Source organism: Schistocerca americana, chromosome 3, assembly GCF_021461395.2.
Source record: "Schistocerca americana isolate TAMUIC-IGC-003095 chromosome 3, iqSchAmer2.1, whole genome shotgun sequence".
Classification (NCBI taxonomy): Eukaryota; Metazoa; Arthropoda; class Insecta; order Orthoptera; family Acrididae; genus Schistocerca; species Schistocerca americana.
The window spans coordinates 979,935,383-979,954,464 of record NC_060121.1 but is presented as its reverse complement, the minus strand read 5'-3'; the positions used below and the strand labels follow the sequence as shown (position 1 = coordinate 979,954,464).

The 19,082-nt window shown below is 37.0% G+C and overlaps 1 protein-coding gene across 1 annotated transcript in view; it reads left to right on the top strand.

The window, feature by feature from the left end:
* The first annotated feature begins 4,150 nt into the window (after window positions 1-4,150).
* Window positions 4,151-19,082, top strand: part of LOC124606625 (regulation of nuclear pre-mRNA domain-containing protein 1A-like) — a 33,613-nt gene continuing 18,681 nt past the window's right edge. The window contains exon 1 of the mRNA XM_047138620.1: window positions 4,151-4,389. Coding sequence (XP_046994576.1) covers window positions 4,242-4,389 — 148 coding nt within the window. The 5' untranslated portion in view covers window positions 4,151-4,241. The remainder of the gene's footprint in view (window positions 4,390-19,082) is intronic.

Genomic DNA, 19,082 nt, shown 5'->3' with positions numbered 1-19,082 from the left:
ATTTCACAAGTAAAACATACTCTATTATATTGCAGGGTATGTGTCATTGCGCCTTTCAAGGCAGATCACATGCAAAGACTGTCATCACATACTGAAGCCACCAGTAGTTAAATCTGCATTAGAATGTGATTCCCTCTATGCTTTTCCCAACATGGCCAGTAAAAATGCATTTGTAAATTTTGTTAACCGGGGAAAACTGGTTAAAACAAGTGACTGCGTGTACTCTGTTGTAGAATACTCAGAAACTGTTTCAGGTGTTTGTGATTGCTGGGGATATGCGACAGAAATATATACAGGACAAGATTTTGCATTGTGTTATAAATAAATTTGTAGATTACCCATTTCTTGCTCTTGGTCATGATTACCATTATGAAATTAGGATTGAGGACTTACATCAGACTCAACTTGTTTGTAAGATTGCATCCCTATACTCCTGAATACGCTTAAAAACATGTGGAAAAAAAGCCTGCTGAGAAAATTTTAAACAACAAATCAAGTATAAGGCAGACGTTAAATAAACTCGTATTGTTTAATCATGTATAGTGCTCAAATTGGAAAAATTATGTAACAAGACATTCTATGCAGATGGGTGTGACATTTTGACAGATTTTTTAAAACTATTTTGTCCATAAGAGTTGTTGTTGTGTAATGATGAACTTCAAAATATGAATCACATTGAAGTAAAATTAAGTCTTTACGTCCTGTGTAGATATTGTAAAAAAATTATAATTGTTTATTATATAAGCTTATTTTAAGATGTTTGGTGTTACAAAATATGCACTTGCATTAAAAACGGGTGATTTGTGTGAAATTAATGAAAAAAAAAAATGTTCTGAGACTTATTTGACAGATGGCTTTCAGTGTGAGAAAATATTTCCCTCAATAATTACGTTAACTTGAATTTTTCACTTCAAGAAAACAGTTTAATCACAGGATGGGTGTGATCTAATGGAGTATGCAGTGGCCCTATGTTTCAAACAGTAATGTTTGTGGATACTCTGCAACATAAGAGCTATAAAATTGTTACTCTGTTAATTCTTGTTTTAATACTTCCTATAATGAACACAATGTTCCAGTTGATCATAAGCATTCTTATTACTTTATAACCATTCTAGAATAAGCGGGCCCGAGTCAGGCAAAACCTGTCTTTATTTTGCTAGGATGTCTTTCTATTATATTTTCCTGTGTTGGGGGGGGGGGGGGGAGAATGCAAATAATCATATAGAATTATCTTTCTAGCACTACAAAGTACGTAATACAGTGATTACAGGTACACCTGGAAATCTAGGAAATTTCAGTATTCATTTTACATGCCTAATTTTCATCAACATTTACCTTAATTATACGGTTACATTTTTTGCTGATTTGAACTGTGTACTACATGTTAAAAAGATTTTGTTTGGTCATAGTAATAAAAGCATTTCATTTTGTTAGTTCATATGTCCCATACGGAATTGAAATTATCAAGTTATGATGACAAAGGAAGGAAATAACATTAAGGAATCTTACTTCACAGAAATTATGTAACAATGGTTACACTTTTTGCTAGTTAACTTTAACACAAGCCATTTGGTTTCCATTAAGAGTGATAGCAGTTGCACGAGTCACGTAAAGAACAAAGTTTCCCATAGGGAACTAAAGTATTTTATGTTTGAGTTATGCAGACCCAAAGTATTGTGATCTTCATATTTCTATTTAAAAAAGTTTGTAACTCAAATTCACAGACATTTTGGAATCTGTACATACATGTGTGTAGCAAGGTACTTTTCATGTGCCATGTGGAACCTTTAATTTTCTGGTTTAAATATAGTTTATTTCATGAATTACCTTTAGTACCAGCACTGTCTGAATGCATTATTTACCATTTAGAAGAAGAAATACTAGTGTACAGAATAACAACCCTCATGAAAAATGCGAGAGATTGTTCTGTACAGAACTTGGAATGGCTCTTTATCAATAGCAGGTAAAAAAGAAGGCTTCTATTAAATGTTCAAAGAAACCAGTCAGTACCTCTTAATTCACCATAGAGGGGATACAGTAATAAAACAATTTACTTTTTTCAGAATTTCTGCTAAGTATTAAAAGTGTGAAGACCTATTCAATTAGTATTTGCTTTACCAATAACCTGTAGTACAAGCACACGTATAAGCAGATAATTATGAGAGTAAAGAGTTATGTTAAAATTAAAGATACTGACTGTTATTACTTGCTCACAAAGCATTGTAGTTGCTGTACAGTTTATGCTGTATGTGGTGTACCCAATGTGATTCCTGGAGGACATAATATTCTGTTATCCTATGGGAGTGCACTGGTACCACACCTATTGAAAGTACGTTTTGCTGTGGAATAGTTGTATCAGATGTCTGTACCAGAAAACAAATCTCCACTGTGACACCCTCATGTTCTTGGTATGATATTAGCTATTATTACAGGAATGCTCTTCACATGGAGGAGGAAGCATAGTGAGATTTTCTTTTTCATCATTTCCAACATTGTACACAACTTTCTTGCACTTTTATGTTATCACATTTTTCCCTTCATAATCGAAAAGAGAGAGGGAAAAAAAAATGTAAGCGAGCTTCATAAAAACTGAAAACTCTACTTGCATCATTTGTTATTTTCAAAATGTTACTCTCTATCCAAATACTGTTCTATTTCTTCCAACCAATTTTGAATTTCTCAGGTTATTACATATTATTTACTGTACTTTGTCCACCAATACTTCTGTTGTTACCAGATAGTTTGTAATGTGGCACTACCTTTGTGCCACTGCTATTGGCTAGTGTACTCTTGCAGATACGAAAATCGACTGGACTAGAATGTCCTGTCAGTATAGGACAAATTCAGACAACATGGAACTTTTTACACTAAATTTGCAATATAATGTCACCCTTGTCTCACACAGATTGTAGCAGCCATTGGGGTGCCTGTCTGGCCAGCTTCTGTAGCTTTCACTTTCAGGTTTGTTTTTTGCTTGGGCCGTATACTGACAACTAGTCATTCCAGTGATTGACACCATGTCAAAGACTGGAACCAAGATTCACAGAAATAGAATTCTATGGTTGTAATTCAAAGTGTAATTAATTTTGCTCACTGACATGTTTTGAATTCAATTTTAAAATTGTTTGGGTGTCAGACTGGAAAATTAGAGTTTTAAGACACCCCAACCTTAAAATTAACAGCTGTGATCGAGGTTATTTTCAACAGGTCCCTTCACTGCCTAGATCATCATGGATCAGTCCAATATAATATTATTACTAGACTTAACTTCCAAATGATACAAGTCATGCATTTACGAGAAGCCTTAACGTTGGGCTTTGTGTTTGTCTCATTTAAATGTATTTCTTGTCTCGTATCAAAGAGTGAAGCACTGTTAAAAACTGGTGCTTCTACCATATCACTCAGTTTAAATACACCGTATCATGTACAGGCGTTAATAAAATCATGGCATTTAAATTACTGATCAAACAGAGAGCCAAATTCGTAAGTGCATGTTGCAATTACAGTGTCAGCATATATGTAGATCGGTAATGCATCACTTCAGATAAAGAAAAAATAACGATTTTTTCCGTTTATACGTAAGTAATACTTTAATAGTTCAGTTGTAATTTCTGTTGTCAGTAAAGATACCCCTAAGCAAACGATGTCAACTTTTTTTCAAGAGACGTCTTCACTGTTGTCCACACTTGATTTTCCGAATTATACCAGCTTCGGCAAGTAAGGTAATTTGTTGACCTCCATTGAATCTTAAATAGTGTTTTAAAACGGGCAAATAAGTAAAGCACTCATAAAATAGTAAACAATTTATAGATCAGCTTGTCAAACTTTCAAAACACACTCGAATTTAGGAATTTCATAGCAGAACTGTCACCGTTTTTTCTCGCTAGATTAGAAACACTTCATTATGTTGATGTGTAGACATCTAGAACATCCAATATAAAATACTTATGAGGGCGCAGAACGAAAAACATTTTCATCCGTGTTTTGACACTTCGTTTTTTGCCAAATTCAGATATGGCGGACACTCAATGATACGGTCTCTTGCCGGCACGCGCTACAGCCATCTATCGGTAGGTCTGGTAGTTGAGCATCCCTCATTTCGCTAGCTTTAGACGCCTGTTGGTCAGTGGTTCAAAGATATGAAATAAGAAAACGAACATCACTATATAGTATATACATTGTGTTCGTGTGATTGGGTGTGTGGGTGATATAACCGTAGGAGTGAAGGAAGGTTCGATGTGATGGTATTTGATGAATCGGAGTTAGTAAAGAAGTTTGTCAATCTCAACGGCAAACAGCTAAGCATAGAAACCTTGTCCAGATGGCTAATTCATCATCGAAAACATCATGCAAGTATTGTGCGCGTTTGGTTGTCATTCTTTGAGAAAGGTACGAATGACATTCGATTCAAGAAATAATTGATAATTGCTTTAGCGTTTAATCTTAATGTATTCAGCAGTTGGTGGTGGTATAACTTCTCTTGTTATGTGTATTTATTTCGTTGTAATGCATATTGTTCTTTGTTTTGGCTTTATTTTGGAATCAAAACAAATGAAGTTTTCCGTGAAGGCTTGGTTTCTCTCTTGCATTGTCCACTGTCTTTTTTGACGTTCGTTCTCGTTGCAGCCTAAAAAGTGAATTTCGGGTGCTTGCAATGAATGTCTTTTGCAATCATATTTATGACGTTACCTCAAGGTAAAAGAACTAACTGATCAAGAGTTGAAAGGCCTTTGTTAGGAGGCACCACACACAAACGAATGAACATTACCTAAATGATTAGGGTGACTTATATACCCCCTAAACGTTATGATGAAACTTGCGTAATAGTTTTGACGTTAATAACAATTTTCGCAGAAATTTAGAATTTTTCCCATGTCACTTAAGTGAGGTTCATAAATTTCATTTGAGCAGTAGTAGCGTACAGAGTTAACGTAATTGTACCTCATCAGTAATTACCAAAGATTTTAAGATTAAAAAAAAAAAACATTGCATTATAAAACTCTTACAACTCGTGAGTTTAAAGACAAATCTTGCAGCATCTGATCAAGAATTCACTTTTTTTAAGTCTGTCTGTATAGATACCATTATACATACAATGGTACACAACTTATTTTAGAAATAAATAAGGTTAGATTAAAGGAACAGAAAGAATCTGATCTGCACTACAGGAAGAAACACAATGCAGTGTAGCTTTGGTACTGGGTAATACATCTGTTATTAGTGTCTGCGATGAGAATTTACAAACTGGGCATACATTTTGTTGATCACATACACATTTACCATACTCTTCGGCTGCTGTAATGATCAGTTTTAGAATTTACTTGGAGTCACAGTTTTTATAGTGTAAACTCTAATGGAGTGAAAATTATGTTAGCAAATTTGACATTTTTTAACTGAAGTTCCTTTTTCTTTGATAGCCTTTTGCTGTTTATTATACAGCTTGACTTCCTGGTAAATTGTTTTTAATTTTTTTTCTTTCTATCCATGTACACGCAACCATTGCAGGCTACCTGGTTTAGTGAGCACGTATAGAGCCCAAAGCTACACATTGCACAATTTTTTTCTGTGCAAAACTGTAGTCTGGAAGATTTATTTGTTGGGACTGGCAAAATACCCCACATTTTAAATAGCTTTATGTTGTTGGCTCCTCTTCTTTTTTTCTTCAGTGGTTGCCTCCCAGAATGTTATTCCCCAGCTACTATGTTTTTAGGAAAGATTGTTACACACTGTAGTTAGTATTAATAGCACAAAGCATGCTGTGAGGATTCTTTCTTACAAGTACGCAAACCTAAAAAGAGAAGTTATCCATGATCTACATTGTCTCATTCTATATTTTGTCTTGCAGTATTAGCCTTTTTACTTATACAGAAGTTCCTGTTAATTTCTTTATATCATTACCTTGTTGTTGGCTGACAATTTCCAGACCAACATATGGCCCTTGTGAGTTTTACCTTCTAACATTTCTAGTGACACATGAATAATTTTTATATTGCTATTGCTAGTAAAAATAGTGTCATCTTGTGTGACCCTCTAAAGACAACCAGCACCTTTTGATGACACCAATTGATATTCAAAGATGGCCATGAGGAATATTAGGTACAAGTTGTTGGCTTTGATCAGTGACATAATGTTAATGGCTAATGAGTGTAAAACCAAAAAACCTGGTTGTGGTGACAGATTGATCTGTTGCTTAGCCTGCATAAAAAAAATTGCCACTGAACACACATTTTAGTTATTGTGTTATTTATGATTGTTGTGGTCAAAATTAACCACTAGTATCAAATATCCCTTTTGTCCCTTAAAAAGGTGACTAAAGCATTTGTGTTTGTCATTAGTGCAAGAAACTGTATTGGACCCAACACATTCCATTGAGGGAGTACTCAGGCAAGTAAATAGTTCTGAAGTGCAGCTTATGGTGTAAAAGATGTCCTTTGCCAGATACTCACAAAGTTATGGATAGCCAACCACTCAGCATACAAGGCTCAGACCAACTTGAGTGTTCAGTACCACTCATCAGTTTTGAGGTGTGATGTCATTTGCTTACAGTGTGAAGTTTGTAAGCATCCAAAGATTAAATATCGGCAATGATTGTCTTAGTAGTTGGAGAAAATTGGTTGCAATTCATGTGTACTGTGAATTGTATTGCAGTTTGTGTTTATTTTGAATTGTAGGTAAACATTTTTTATTTTTGGTAATGAAAGGCTTGTTTGTTATAATTCCTTTGAGCAATTGAATGAACATTATGTTGTGTTACAGTTGTGATAAGTATCCTTTCTTTTATTTTTGCACATATTCTGTTTCTCATACTACAATCTGTATAAGGCTTGTCTACTTGGTTATTTTAGTTGGGACCTTGCTGTGTAATTGTCTGCGTGAATCTTCAGTAGTCAGGTGTAGAGTGAGATAGGGATGTTGAATCAACTATGGTATTAGATTTTTGCAAATGTTATGTGTCTTTGGGACTTCTGTAGATATAGTGTGTGCGGAAAGGGCAAATAGCTCCTTTCTACATAGAGGAGATATTGAGTTGCAGACAGGCACAATGAAAAAGAATCATCATCATCATCTTGGACAGTTTCCAGCCACTGGCAGGGTCTGTCGGGAACACAAGCCTCTCCATCGTGTTCTGTCTTTCCACCATTCCCCCTCTTCCACCTTCGTCCAGTTCTCTCCTCTTCTCATCACACATTCCTTCACTCCCTTCACCCATCTATCTCTTGGTCTTCCTCTGGGCCTCTTCCCCTCCAGTTGCAGATCAAACATCCTCTTTGGAATTCTTCCCTCATCCATTCTCTTCATGTGTCCATACCACTGCAGTCTTGATTTTTCTATCCTGTCCTGTACTGGTTCCTCCTTTAGTCTTTCCCTCACATACACATTTCGCAATCTGTCTCGTCTTGTTACACTCAACCTGCTCCTCTGGAACTTCATTTCACTTGCCTGTATTCTACTTTTGTCGCTTTTGTGCATTACCCATGTCTCACTTCCGTATGCCAATATGGGGACAAAGTAGGTTCGGTATATAATTCCCTTGGATTTCTGTGGCACCTCCTTGCTCCAAATAAGCCCCCTAATGCATTTGTAGAACTGCCCTGCTTTTCTGCACCTTTCATTTATTTCCATCGCGTTTCCCCCCTTACTTTCAATCATGCTTCCCAGGTACTTGAAGTTCTCTACCACTTGTAGTTTTTCCCCTCCACAAGTTATATCCACATTTGGCCTATTCTTCTTCCTTGTTGTGACAATTATTTCACTTTTCTTTGCAGAGAAATGCATTCCATATTGTGCTGCCGTTGCCTCCCATACATCTAACTGCTCTTGCACCTCCTTCTCGCAATTTCCCCATAACATCAGGTCATCGGCAAAAAGCACTGCTTTCATTTTATGATCTCCAATTGCATCTGATACTTGCTGTAGGATTTCATCCATAACAATAATAAACAATAAAGGCGAAAGTGCACTTCCCTGTCGCAGCCCATTTTCCAGCTTGAACCATGCAGTACGTTCCCTCCCCACTTTCACACAACTCTCACTTCCCTCATACATTTTTCTGACTTTTCGTGTTATCTCGTCATCTATCCCTTTTGCGTTCAGCACATCCCAGAGCTTGTCCCTATAGATACTGTCATACGCCTTCTCAATATCTAAAAAGGCCATGATTAAGTCCTTCCCGTACTCATAGTGCCTTTCCTGCAGTTGCCTTGCCGCAAATATGAGGTCCGTTGTTGATCTTCCCGGTCTGAAAAAGAATGCCAGAAATATTTCAGCTTTCAAAGTCCTCCATCAGGAGTAGAAAACTTTCACACACATGGCCACTGTCTCCAGGCACTAAGGCCTAATTCAGTTAATTGCATGTCCTTACTGTTTCTGTGTTTTTAAGTTGGTTGGTGAATTATTGGTTTATTACTGCTCATCATTTTTTTACTTTCTTTCTTTGGGAATTTGGTGTCTGTTAAATTTGATTCCTGGTTTTGTTGCAGTTTTTGTTATGTAAATTTTGGCATTTGTATATCTGTATTGGCTTTTAAAATATAACTATATACTGTAGGACAATTGATGTTGTCGTTACGGCCTGTTGTTAAATGTTCACCGTTTTTTGCTATGGATATTGGTGTTGCATTTGCCCCTTAGTTCTGCTGTCCATTTTAGGATTTTTGTATTCGTATCAGCATTTCAACGTGAGCTCAACTGCTGCTATCAATACCAGTTTATTTGCTCTTATTGTGGGTTCTTACTTTTTGAAACTACTGTTTTGTGTTTCTATTATTGTTGCATTTGGTTTATTTTACTGTTATGATTCTGCAGTTGTTATGTCAGAGCTTTTCTTGTTCCTGGCTGAAACCATTATTTTCCTGCAGTTGCTCTGTTGTGTCAACATTTATTAAGAATTTATGTGTTTCTGAACTTGATGTTTCTATTTTCACAACACAGAAATGTTCAAGGTTATTGATTATTATTTCAAAATCACGTTTGTGTTGCATCTTGGAGCTAGATATGGCATCATCTGTCAAAGGCTACGTGTGGTACAGAATTCTGATTTATCCCAAGACTTTCACATATTCTGATCCAAAAGATGTTTCACTATATACTGTGAGTCACTTGAAATTTGAAGGATCTGTACATAATTTTACAACTTTTAATTTTATTTGTGTGTTTACAATGTAAAATCCTAAGCCATTTATTTAGTACCCCCTACCTTCTCTGTGTTTAAAGCCTCTGTAGAAGTATTTCATGATCAACTGTGTCAAGTTCATTACTGAGGTATAGGAAAATACCTGTTCTATGATTAGATTCAGTTTCCATTCTATAGACCCAAAAATGTTAATGTTTTTATTTGTCCAGGGCTTCTGAAACCCCTTTAATAAATTTTGCTACACCAGCTTGTCACATTTCCAGGCCTGAAACCAGACTGTTCTTTGTGCAGAAAAATAATCCATAAGTCTGCTTTCTGCAGTAGTTTCTGTTAGTTTTGAAGTGCTACTGAAACTGGTTTCTAACTCTGTATTACCTCCGGATCAACTGAAGTTTGCGCTACCATATATCTGCTTCGACCCATGAAGTAACAGGGTTGTGTTGTGTGATATGGTAGTGCAGCAAATTTGAATTGGGTTGTTGGCACATTTTAGAGTATACAATGATGTACTCCAGGGTAGGATGTTTGTTTCTAAATTGTTTGTGAGTGCTTTTAGTGACTCATTGAATTTCTTTTTTTCTGTTTGTGCGAATAATATTGGCAGAGTTTGTGGTGGTTTGTTAGTGAGCTATTTTGATGTTGGCAGTTATGGGCAATAGACTGATTTTCAGGTTTGGCTTTATTACTGAGGTGTGTTGTTTGATTGGAGAAGTAATTTGTTTTGTTAGTTAGTTATTGATAAAATAATTTGAAAGTTCAGAAGTAGGTTCCTGCGTTCATACAGTTATTCATATTTGTGGGAAAGGTATGAGATTGATCAGTTAACGCATTTTGAACCAGGGTACAGTATATGTGGCATTGTCGGTGAGATAGCATACGGCATTCCCAAATTATGCAGTATATTGCAGAGAATCTTCAAAGTTGCAGTATTAATTTCCTTTATTACCTGATGGTTAGTAGTGAAAAAAGTCTTCACTATAGATGTGTACTACAATGAACATTCATGCAGCTGTCATAATATACGTTATTGTATAGCTTATTGGATGGTTTGGTAATGAGCTAAAATGTTCAAAACTACAGTTCTTAACAAATGAAGGTGGTAGAGGGTAGGGTGATTCTGCCCACATACATTGTGCATTCTGACACCCAATGAGTGTTCAGTAGTGTTCTGAGCACTCTGCTGTGAATGTTGTATGCAATGTGAGCATTATACTTGATCATAAAGTTATTGAGTGAACTTTTATTCTATTTGTTGCAAGTAGTCATGGGTGATTGTGGTAGTAAGCATCAAATTCCACACAAGCAAGTGAGAGACACAATTTGTGAGATACACACTTTAATGAAGCACAGAGTACGTGTATGCTGCAGCTATTGCTAGGAACCAGCAACAATGAAATCCCCATCCTTGTCCTGACTTGCGCAAATGCCATCGTTCATCACTCTGACTATAGTCATCACACCATAAAGGAAATTAATATTGCAAATTTGACAATTCTCTGCGCTTTATTGCATAATTTGGTTAACCAGAATAGTTGCTGACATCATGCCTTCCTGAATGCAGGAAATAAATTTACTGTTAGTCTGGAGATGTTCCTGGTTTGAGACTTGTGGGCCTCCCATTGTAGGGATTATGTTGGTGTCATTTTTACTGTGCTAGATATAAGTGTTGGCTGATGGTTGACAAGTATGTTTTATTTTAGTATGTGTTAGTTAACACAGATGAATAAATAATAGAGTAAAACACATTTAGTACCATAACTATATTTGCACTTCCAGGTAAAACAAGGAACATTTTATTACATACGTAAAACTCAGGACATACAGTAGCACCAGAGAGGTCTGTTATATTCCACGTGATGCACTTTGCCGCTGTTTCACATGAAATATATTGTTCACACAATTCCAACACCCCTCTTTGAACATATATTTTGTGGCTTGCCTTCACAAGATAAACCAAATAGTCCCACAATCTTTTCAAACTTCTCTTTGTCCAAGTGTTTCGTCAGGTCAGCCAACATTTCTTCTGTGCACAGGTATTCCACGGCGATGTTCTGTCACTCTGTGGTCCCGAATAAAATGGTGCCTTATATCAATATGTCTTGTTGCACTGGTGACATCATTTTTAGCTAGGTTAATGGGTCCTTTATTGTCACAGAACATCGTTATGGGTTCCATTATTAAATTGGGTTTTATTTCACATATTACTTTTATAAGGTACAATGCGTCCTGTGTTGTGTAAGACAGTGCCATATACTCGGCCTCTATGGTACTCGATGCCAAAGTTTTTCGCTTTTGACAGGACCATGAAATGAGGCCTCCCATTAATTTTATGCAGCAGCCAGCAGTGGAGTTCTTATCACCCAATTCACTCCCCCAATCTGCATCACAATAGCCTTCTAGTTTTTCATTACCTTCTCTATGGTATCTTAATTCATTGAAGTTCCTCTTAGGTATTGGAATATTCTTTTCACAGCTTTCCAGTGCTTTTCTCTTGGGTCTCTGCAATATCTGCTCACTGCATTAGCACAAAAGCAGTGTCAGGTCGTGACATTTAAGACAAATATAACAGACTCCCTACTGCTTCTAAATATGCAACATTTGTATCACATTCCACATCTGTCTCATTTATATTTAACTTCTCTCATACTTCCATTGGAGTAATTATCGGTTTGCAATCACTCATGCCAAATTTCTATAAGATTTTTTTCTGTATCTGATGATTAATTTATTCTCAATTCTTGTCTCTCTTCATCCTTAGTAATCTGCATACCTAAATAATGTTTAACTTCCACCAAATCAAGCACCTTAAACTTGGTTTGCAGCTGTTTCTTAAAAATTCTCATTTGACTTTCGTTTTCAGTTAGAATAAAGAAGTCGTCCACCCATATTGCCATTATTGTTATCATCCCTTCTCTTTCACTTTTATAGCATATACTGGAATCAGCCTTAGATTGCTTCATATTCATATTTATTGGAGTTTTATGTAGATATTGATTCCAGCAATGTCCGCTCTGTTTAAGTCCATAAATACTTTTTTGCAAATGCCAAATCTTTTCCCTTTCCAACCTGGCTTTCATAGCTTCTCATGGTGGAATGACATATATCTCCTCCTCCAATTGCCCATTTAAATATGCCATTTTTACATTCGTGTGGTGAATTGTTAAATTTAGTTTTGCTGTCAAGGCTAAAAGATATCTCAGTGATGCATACTCGACTATGGGTGAAAGAGTTTCTTTCTAATCTGCCCCTTGTTTTTGCAAATATCCTTTTGTTACAAATCGTGATTTATATCTTGGTGATGAATTTTCAAAGCTCTTTAAAGTGAATACCTATCTTGCCTGTAATGGCTTCTTATCTGCTGGTAAATTTACCCATTCAAAGGTTTCGTTCTGAGATTGATTCCAGTTCTCTCTCCATCGCTTCTATTCCAGTTCTCTCTCCATCGCTTCTTTCCGTTCTTGGGAGTTCAGGCCACTCATTGCTTCTTCTTCTTCTGCTGCTGCTGCTGGCTCATCATTAAAAGACTGGGCTGCATACATTTCAAAATCCAAATTTTCTTTCGGTTTTGGTATGCGAACGCCTTAAATTGTTCATTTTGTTCGGTCTCAGACTCATTGTCATCATAGTCTCCATGTCCTCTTCCTGTTCTTCACTTTCTCTTCATATAAGGTTTCACTCTAGGAACTAGGTGCAGTTAACTTAGTAGTCTTGCCCTCTTCAGAGTCCTTTCTCTTTTCAAAGAATACTACATCTCTGCTTGTAACAATCCTTTTATTCACTGGATGAATTAATTGGCAGCCCTTTGAATTCTCATTATAGCCTACAAAAATACACTTTGCAGCTTTTGGGTCCCATTTTCCTCTTAGCTGTTTTGGAATGTGTGCCATTGCATCAAACCCAAAAACCCTTATATTGCTTAGGTCAGGTTTCCTTCCTACCCATATCTCATAGGGGTTTTATCCTTAATGCTTCTGTTGGTGATATATTGTTCAAATATAAGGCCATTGGTACCGCCTCTGCCCAAAAATCTTTTGATAATCCAGCATCAGTTATCATGCTCCTTGCTTTTTCGACAATAGTCCTATTAGCCCTCTCAGCAACCCTGTTTTGAGATGGGCTGTACCTTATGGTAGTTTGATGCCTGATTCCCATTTTTGGCAGAAGTGTCTTCAATTTCTGGTTAATATATTCTCTCCCATTATCAGACCTGATGATCTTAATCTCCTTTCCCATCCAGCTGTTGACCATATTTAAATATTCCTCAAAAATGTCACTCTCTTGGTTTTTGGAATCAAGAAAATAAACATGAGTATATCGTGAATAATCATTGATAAACATAAGAAAATAATGGCTCCCTCCTATGGATTCGCACTCCATTGGGCCTCATGCATCTGTGTGGATAACTGTAAGACATCTGTAGATGTACTTTTACTAGTCTTGAAAGGTAGTCTCGCTTGTTTACTGTTTCGCATATCTCACAAGGGTCCTTGGTTACACTATAATTCTGTATTCCCTTCACCATATCCATCATTAAAGACATACTCTTTCTATTTAGGTGTCAAAGTCTGTGGTCCCATACAAAACCTTTCACAGAGTATACTATATGACTAACATTTCTATGCTTACTGTCAATAGTATCCAATTTTAAAATACCCCTTTCGTTACTTGCTGTAGTTAGAACTTCACCATTTTTGTTGATTACTCTTGCTCTGTGCATGTCAAAAATGACGGTTTCCCTTCTTGACAATTTCACCTACAGACAGTAGGTCAGTTGTAACATTTTTTACATAATGAACATCATGTGCTGTAACCATATCGGGGTCGCCATTTACACTTACATGTAGGTCTAGTTTCCCAGCCAAATGACATTCAAGCTTGCTGCCATCAACAGTAGATATTCCCATATGAGTCTTACCTTTAACATCATAAAGAAGCGATTTGTCTTTAACTATATGCGCAGATGCACCTGAGTCTAAAATCCATTCCAGTTGACGATTACCCACATCTCATGAGAGTGCCTTACCTTTATTATTGGTCCCTCTCTCTGGGCTGTCAAGCTGAGTGTCTGACCTTGGGTTTACTTTTTCTCTGCACCAAGATGCAATATGCCCGTTCTTCTGACATCTATAACACCTCACTCATTTCTTTTCTTTTTTAATAAAGAGCAGATGCAGTTTCTTTCTCCAATACATGACAGTTTGAAGTACTTTTCACGTCCTGTGGGATTTTCACTTTAACACTGTCACCCATGATTGGTATACCTGAGCTTTCCTGCCTCCTAATCATAGGTGCATACCTTTCAGGCAGTCCTGCCAACAGTAGTGTCCCTACCCATTCATTAGCGATCTCAAACCCAATGTTTCTCAGTCGGTTCAATGTGGCTATTATTTTGTTGACATATTCGTCTGCACTCTTGCATTTCTCCAGCTGAGTGGTAATTAACTCGCGTAATAATCCTACTTTCCTTGTAAGACCTCCATCCTCAAATAAATTTCATAATTTGTCCCAGACTTCCTTCGCTGTTGCAGTTTTTTCAATGTGAACATAATTCACTGGGTAATATCAACTTTGATTCTGCTTTCCTATCCTTACTTAAATAATTCTGATCTGTGGATTTCATTGTCCCATCCACCACATGCCATAGGTCGCTTAAACGTAAATACAATTCTATTGCAAATTTCCATGTTGCATAGTTTTCATGACCCATAAGTCTTTCAATCTGAGGAATTTGTGCGACACTCATTTTAATCGTAACTTTGATCTTCCTTGACGAAAAGAATAATACAGAAGAGTTGCGTTCGTCTTGTAAGAAAAAGTCGTACTTCACCCAAGTGCACTACTTGGAACTTTTCTAATACTTTCTCATTACTGTATTATGTATATACTTATTCCAAATGCATCGCTGGGCCCATAACCTGTTACTCGACACAGGTGAATAAGTAATAGTGAGTAAAACACATTTAGTGCCAGTAACTATATTTGCACTTCCAGGTAAAATACATTGAACACAACAACCAAGAAACATTTTATTACATACGTAAAACTGTGTGTGTAAATAGCACCAGAGAGGTATATTATATCCCACACAATGCACTTTGCTGCCGTTTCACACGAAGTATATTGTTCACACATTTCCAACAGTATGTGTGGTAAGGGTATTTGTGCATAATGGGCGTTCCTTGTGTATCAGAATTGGCGTTAATTCAGTTGTCTTTATTATTTTTGGGGTTGTGTTGTTATGTTGGATTGTTATTGGTAGGTATCGTGGAATTTCTTTTATGTAAATTGGTCATGCTACGTGGGCAAGTTTTGATTTTGTGTTGTCGGAAACTTTGTTTCAGCTGTATAGGTCAAGTGAAATTCCCTGTAGACTTTCAGGTTTTGGGGCAGTGTACGGGTTTGTGTTATTGCGGACTTAATAATCACCACATAGGTCAAGTGAAGTTTCTGATGCGTTTATGTTCAGTATTTTCTATTGTGGTTTTGTTGATTGGTGAAGATTTAGTTTGCTCAATTTTTGTGTTAATAATAAAGACATATCAAAACAAATACTAAGTCTGTAGTATGCTTACTTTGTCCCCATTCAGAACTAGCTGATTCCTTCCGTTGCCCCATTAGTTATTATTATTTTGTGTCTGTTCATATGAGTGATAAGTGACTTCATGGTCGATACTTGATAAAAGCTTGAAATAGGGGCATCACACGGTATTGCAATCTTTGGTTATGCCCTTTGTTGTCACATCTACAGCTTAAAACATAAAATTAAATCTCCAGCCATAAACAGAACGCCACACTAATAATTCCAAATCCAAAGATGAATCTATTGCTCATAATCGCCAGTATAAAAATAACTCAACAACAAACTGTCACAAACTCTATCAATATTATTATCACAGACAGCACTCAAGGAATCCTACACAGAGGTGATCAAAGTTGTGGGATAGTTATGTACACATGTACAGGTGGTGACGGTATCGCATGCACAAGGTATAAAACGGCAGTGCATCGGCAGAGCTGTCATTTGTACTCAGGTGATTCATGTGAAAAGGTATCAGACATGATGAAGACCACATGACAGGAATTAACAGGCTTTGAACGTGGAATGGTGGTTGCCCCTAGACACATGTGGTATTCCATCCGGAAATCAGTGAGGAATTCAGTGTTCCAAGGTATACCATGTCAAGAGTGTGCTGAGACTGCCAAATTTCAGGCATTACCTCTCACCATGGACAATGCAGTGGCTGGCGGCCTTCACTTAGTCACTGGGAGCAGCGGCATTTGTGTAAAGATGTCAGTGTTGACAGACAAGCAGTACTGCAGAATTCAATATGGGACACTACAGCAAATTTATTCTTTAGGACAGCATGGTGAAATTTGGCTTAGTGGGCTATGGCAGCAGACAATAAATGTGAGTGCCTTTGCTAACAGCACGACTTCACCTGCATTGCCTCTCCTTGGCTTGTGAACATATTGGTTGCAACACACAAGACTGGGAGGCCATGGCCTAGTCAGATGAGTTCAGATTTCAGTTGGTAAGAGCTGATGGTAGGTTTAGTGTGTGATGCGGACACCACTAAGCCATGGACCCAGGTTGTCAATAAAGCACTGTGAAAGCTGGTGGTTGCTCCTTATTGGTGTGGGCTTGCACATACATGGAATGGACTGGGTCCTCTGGTCCAGCTGAACCAACTATTGACTGGAAATCGCTATGTTCGCCTACTTGGAGACGATTTGCATCCATTCATGGACTTTGTGTTCCCAAATAATGGTGCAATATTTATGGATGACATTATGCCATGTCACAAGGCCGTTATTGTTCACAATTGGTTTGATGAACATTCTGGAAAATTCAAGCAGTTGATTTGGCTACCCAAATTGCCAGACATAATCGAGGGGTCTGTTTGTGCACAAAATCCTGCACTACCAACACTTCAGCAATTATAGATGGCTAGAGGCAGCTTGGGGACTTCCAATGGCGTGAGTTCATGCCATGTCAAGTTGCTGCATTATGTCACGCAAAAGGAAGTCTGACATGATGTTAGGAGGATCCCGTGACTCATGTCAACTCATGTGTACATCACTAACAATTTAGAAACCTAGACATCCTTAAGTAGAGTGCCACTGCATACTCCAACATGCTCTTTGCAGACACAGTCAAAATTCAAATATGATGTGCCACCATGTCAAACAAGACGATTACGTCACAGGTCAGTGGTGACAAGTGGTATTAAACATTTGAGTTGACTCCAACGGAGTTCGTGAGTAGAACTGTGCCTGCCACAAGGAGGGACGATGTGTCAAACATTATTAAATTTCTGTTTGGATTAATAGCTGAGTATGTGCAATGTACTATGTTTGTGGAGAAGGTATGAGGTTGAAAGTTGCTGCATCTCCATTTGGGGAACATTGTATGTGACACTGTTGACGGGATAACATAATGCTTTCTAATTGGAGTGGTTCCTAAATTGAGAAGTCTAGGCTTGCTATTGAAGAGAGTGTGTTGACAACATATTATTTATGTCGCTGTTAGATTTGTGTTGCGATTGGCTTTGCTTGGCAAATTCTGTTTATGGTTTTATTTATTTTCTATTATAGTATGTGTGTTATGTGCATCATTGTGGCTTTCTTGTCTATCAAAATCAGTGTTAATACATTTTTTGTAAATTTTTGGGTTGTGTTGTTAATTGTTGGTAATTATGTGGAATTGTGATTGGTAGATATCGTGGGGTTTGCTTTACCTACATTGGTGAGGTTAGCTTTTTGATATTAAGAACGTGAGCCAGTTTAGATTTTGTGGCATTGCGGACAGGTCGTCTGATGTTGCTTGTACTGCCTTTCATCAAATTTCCATGATTTTTTGTGGTGTGTATTGGTCTTGCCGTTCGGCATATCTAACTCTTACATTTTAAATCTTACAGATTTTTCTGTAGGTATTGGTCTGTAAAGATGAGCTACATAGCTCAACTTGTATTGTCAGTGCCAGTTTTTTTTCCCTCTTGTGGTGTGTTTTTTGTATTTATGAAATTCTTGGTTTATTTTGTTTATCAGTGTTGTATTTTGTACATTTTACTATTGATGTGATTTTGTGTTTATGTGAGATGTTAGTTTTTCACCAACCACCCCCATTTTCCCGCAGTTGTCCCATTAGTTTCAATATTAGCATTAAGAATTTGCTCAGTTCTGTATGTTTGCACACCATGGAAACATTTAAGAGTATGGATCATGATTTTGAAATCGTGTGTTACTTCTCGGGGCTTGGCGTGACGTCATTGGTTGGAGTTGACAGATGGTATCAAATGCCCTGGTTTCTCCCTTAATGCTGTCTATCAATCCATCATATTTATGATTTCTCTGTAGATCTGTTTTGGCTTTGTTTTAAAAGATTATTGGCTTACTGTAGTCAAAATTGACTTTCTTCTGTTATCTTAGTTGTATGATGATATACCATTTTGGATTCTTAACATGTCCTGCAGAAGTATTGTTCATCTTTAAGGAAAAACTGTAAGAAGACTGGGTCACTAATTTTTTGATGGCACTGAGATATGAGTGTTATTCTGGAATCTTTATAGTGTTCTTCAGGACTTTTTGATACCTTGTGTCATGAAGTTTTTCTACTAGATCCTTAACTGGATTGTACTGTTTTATGAAATGTCATCTCAAATTCTAGTCTCAATACAGTCATCAGTCATGACTTTGCTGAATATTTTGCAACTACCGGTCTCTGTCTCTCTCTCTCTCTCTCTCTCTCTCTCTCTCTCTCTCAACCTGTTAGAACTTCTTTACTTTCACCATGTTAATATTTAAGAGTACCCATCTTATATAGAACTTAACATTAATTGTGTGAAAGAGACATGGATACATGGATGTGACGTTAGGGGGTCTATGTAAGCACTGTATAATAACTTAATAAATTTATTTTGCTCTTTAATGTCTTCCACTAATAGCTAAA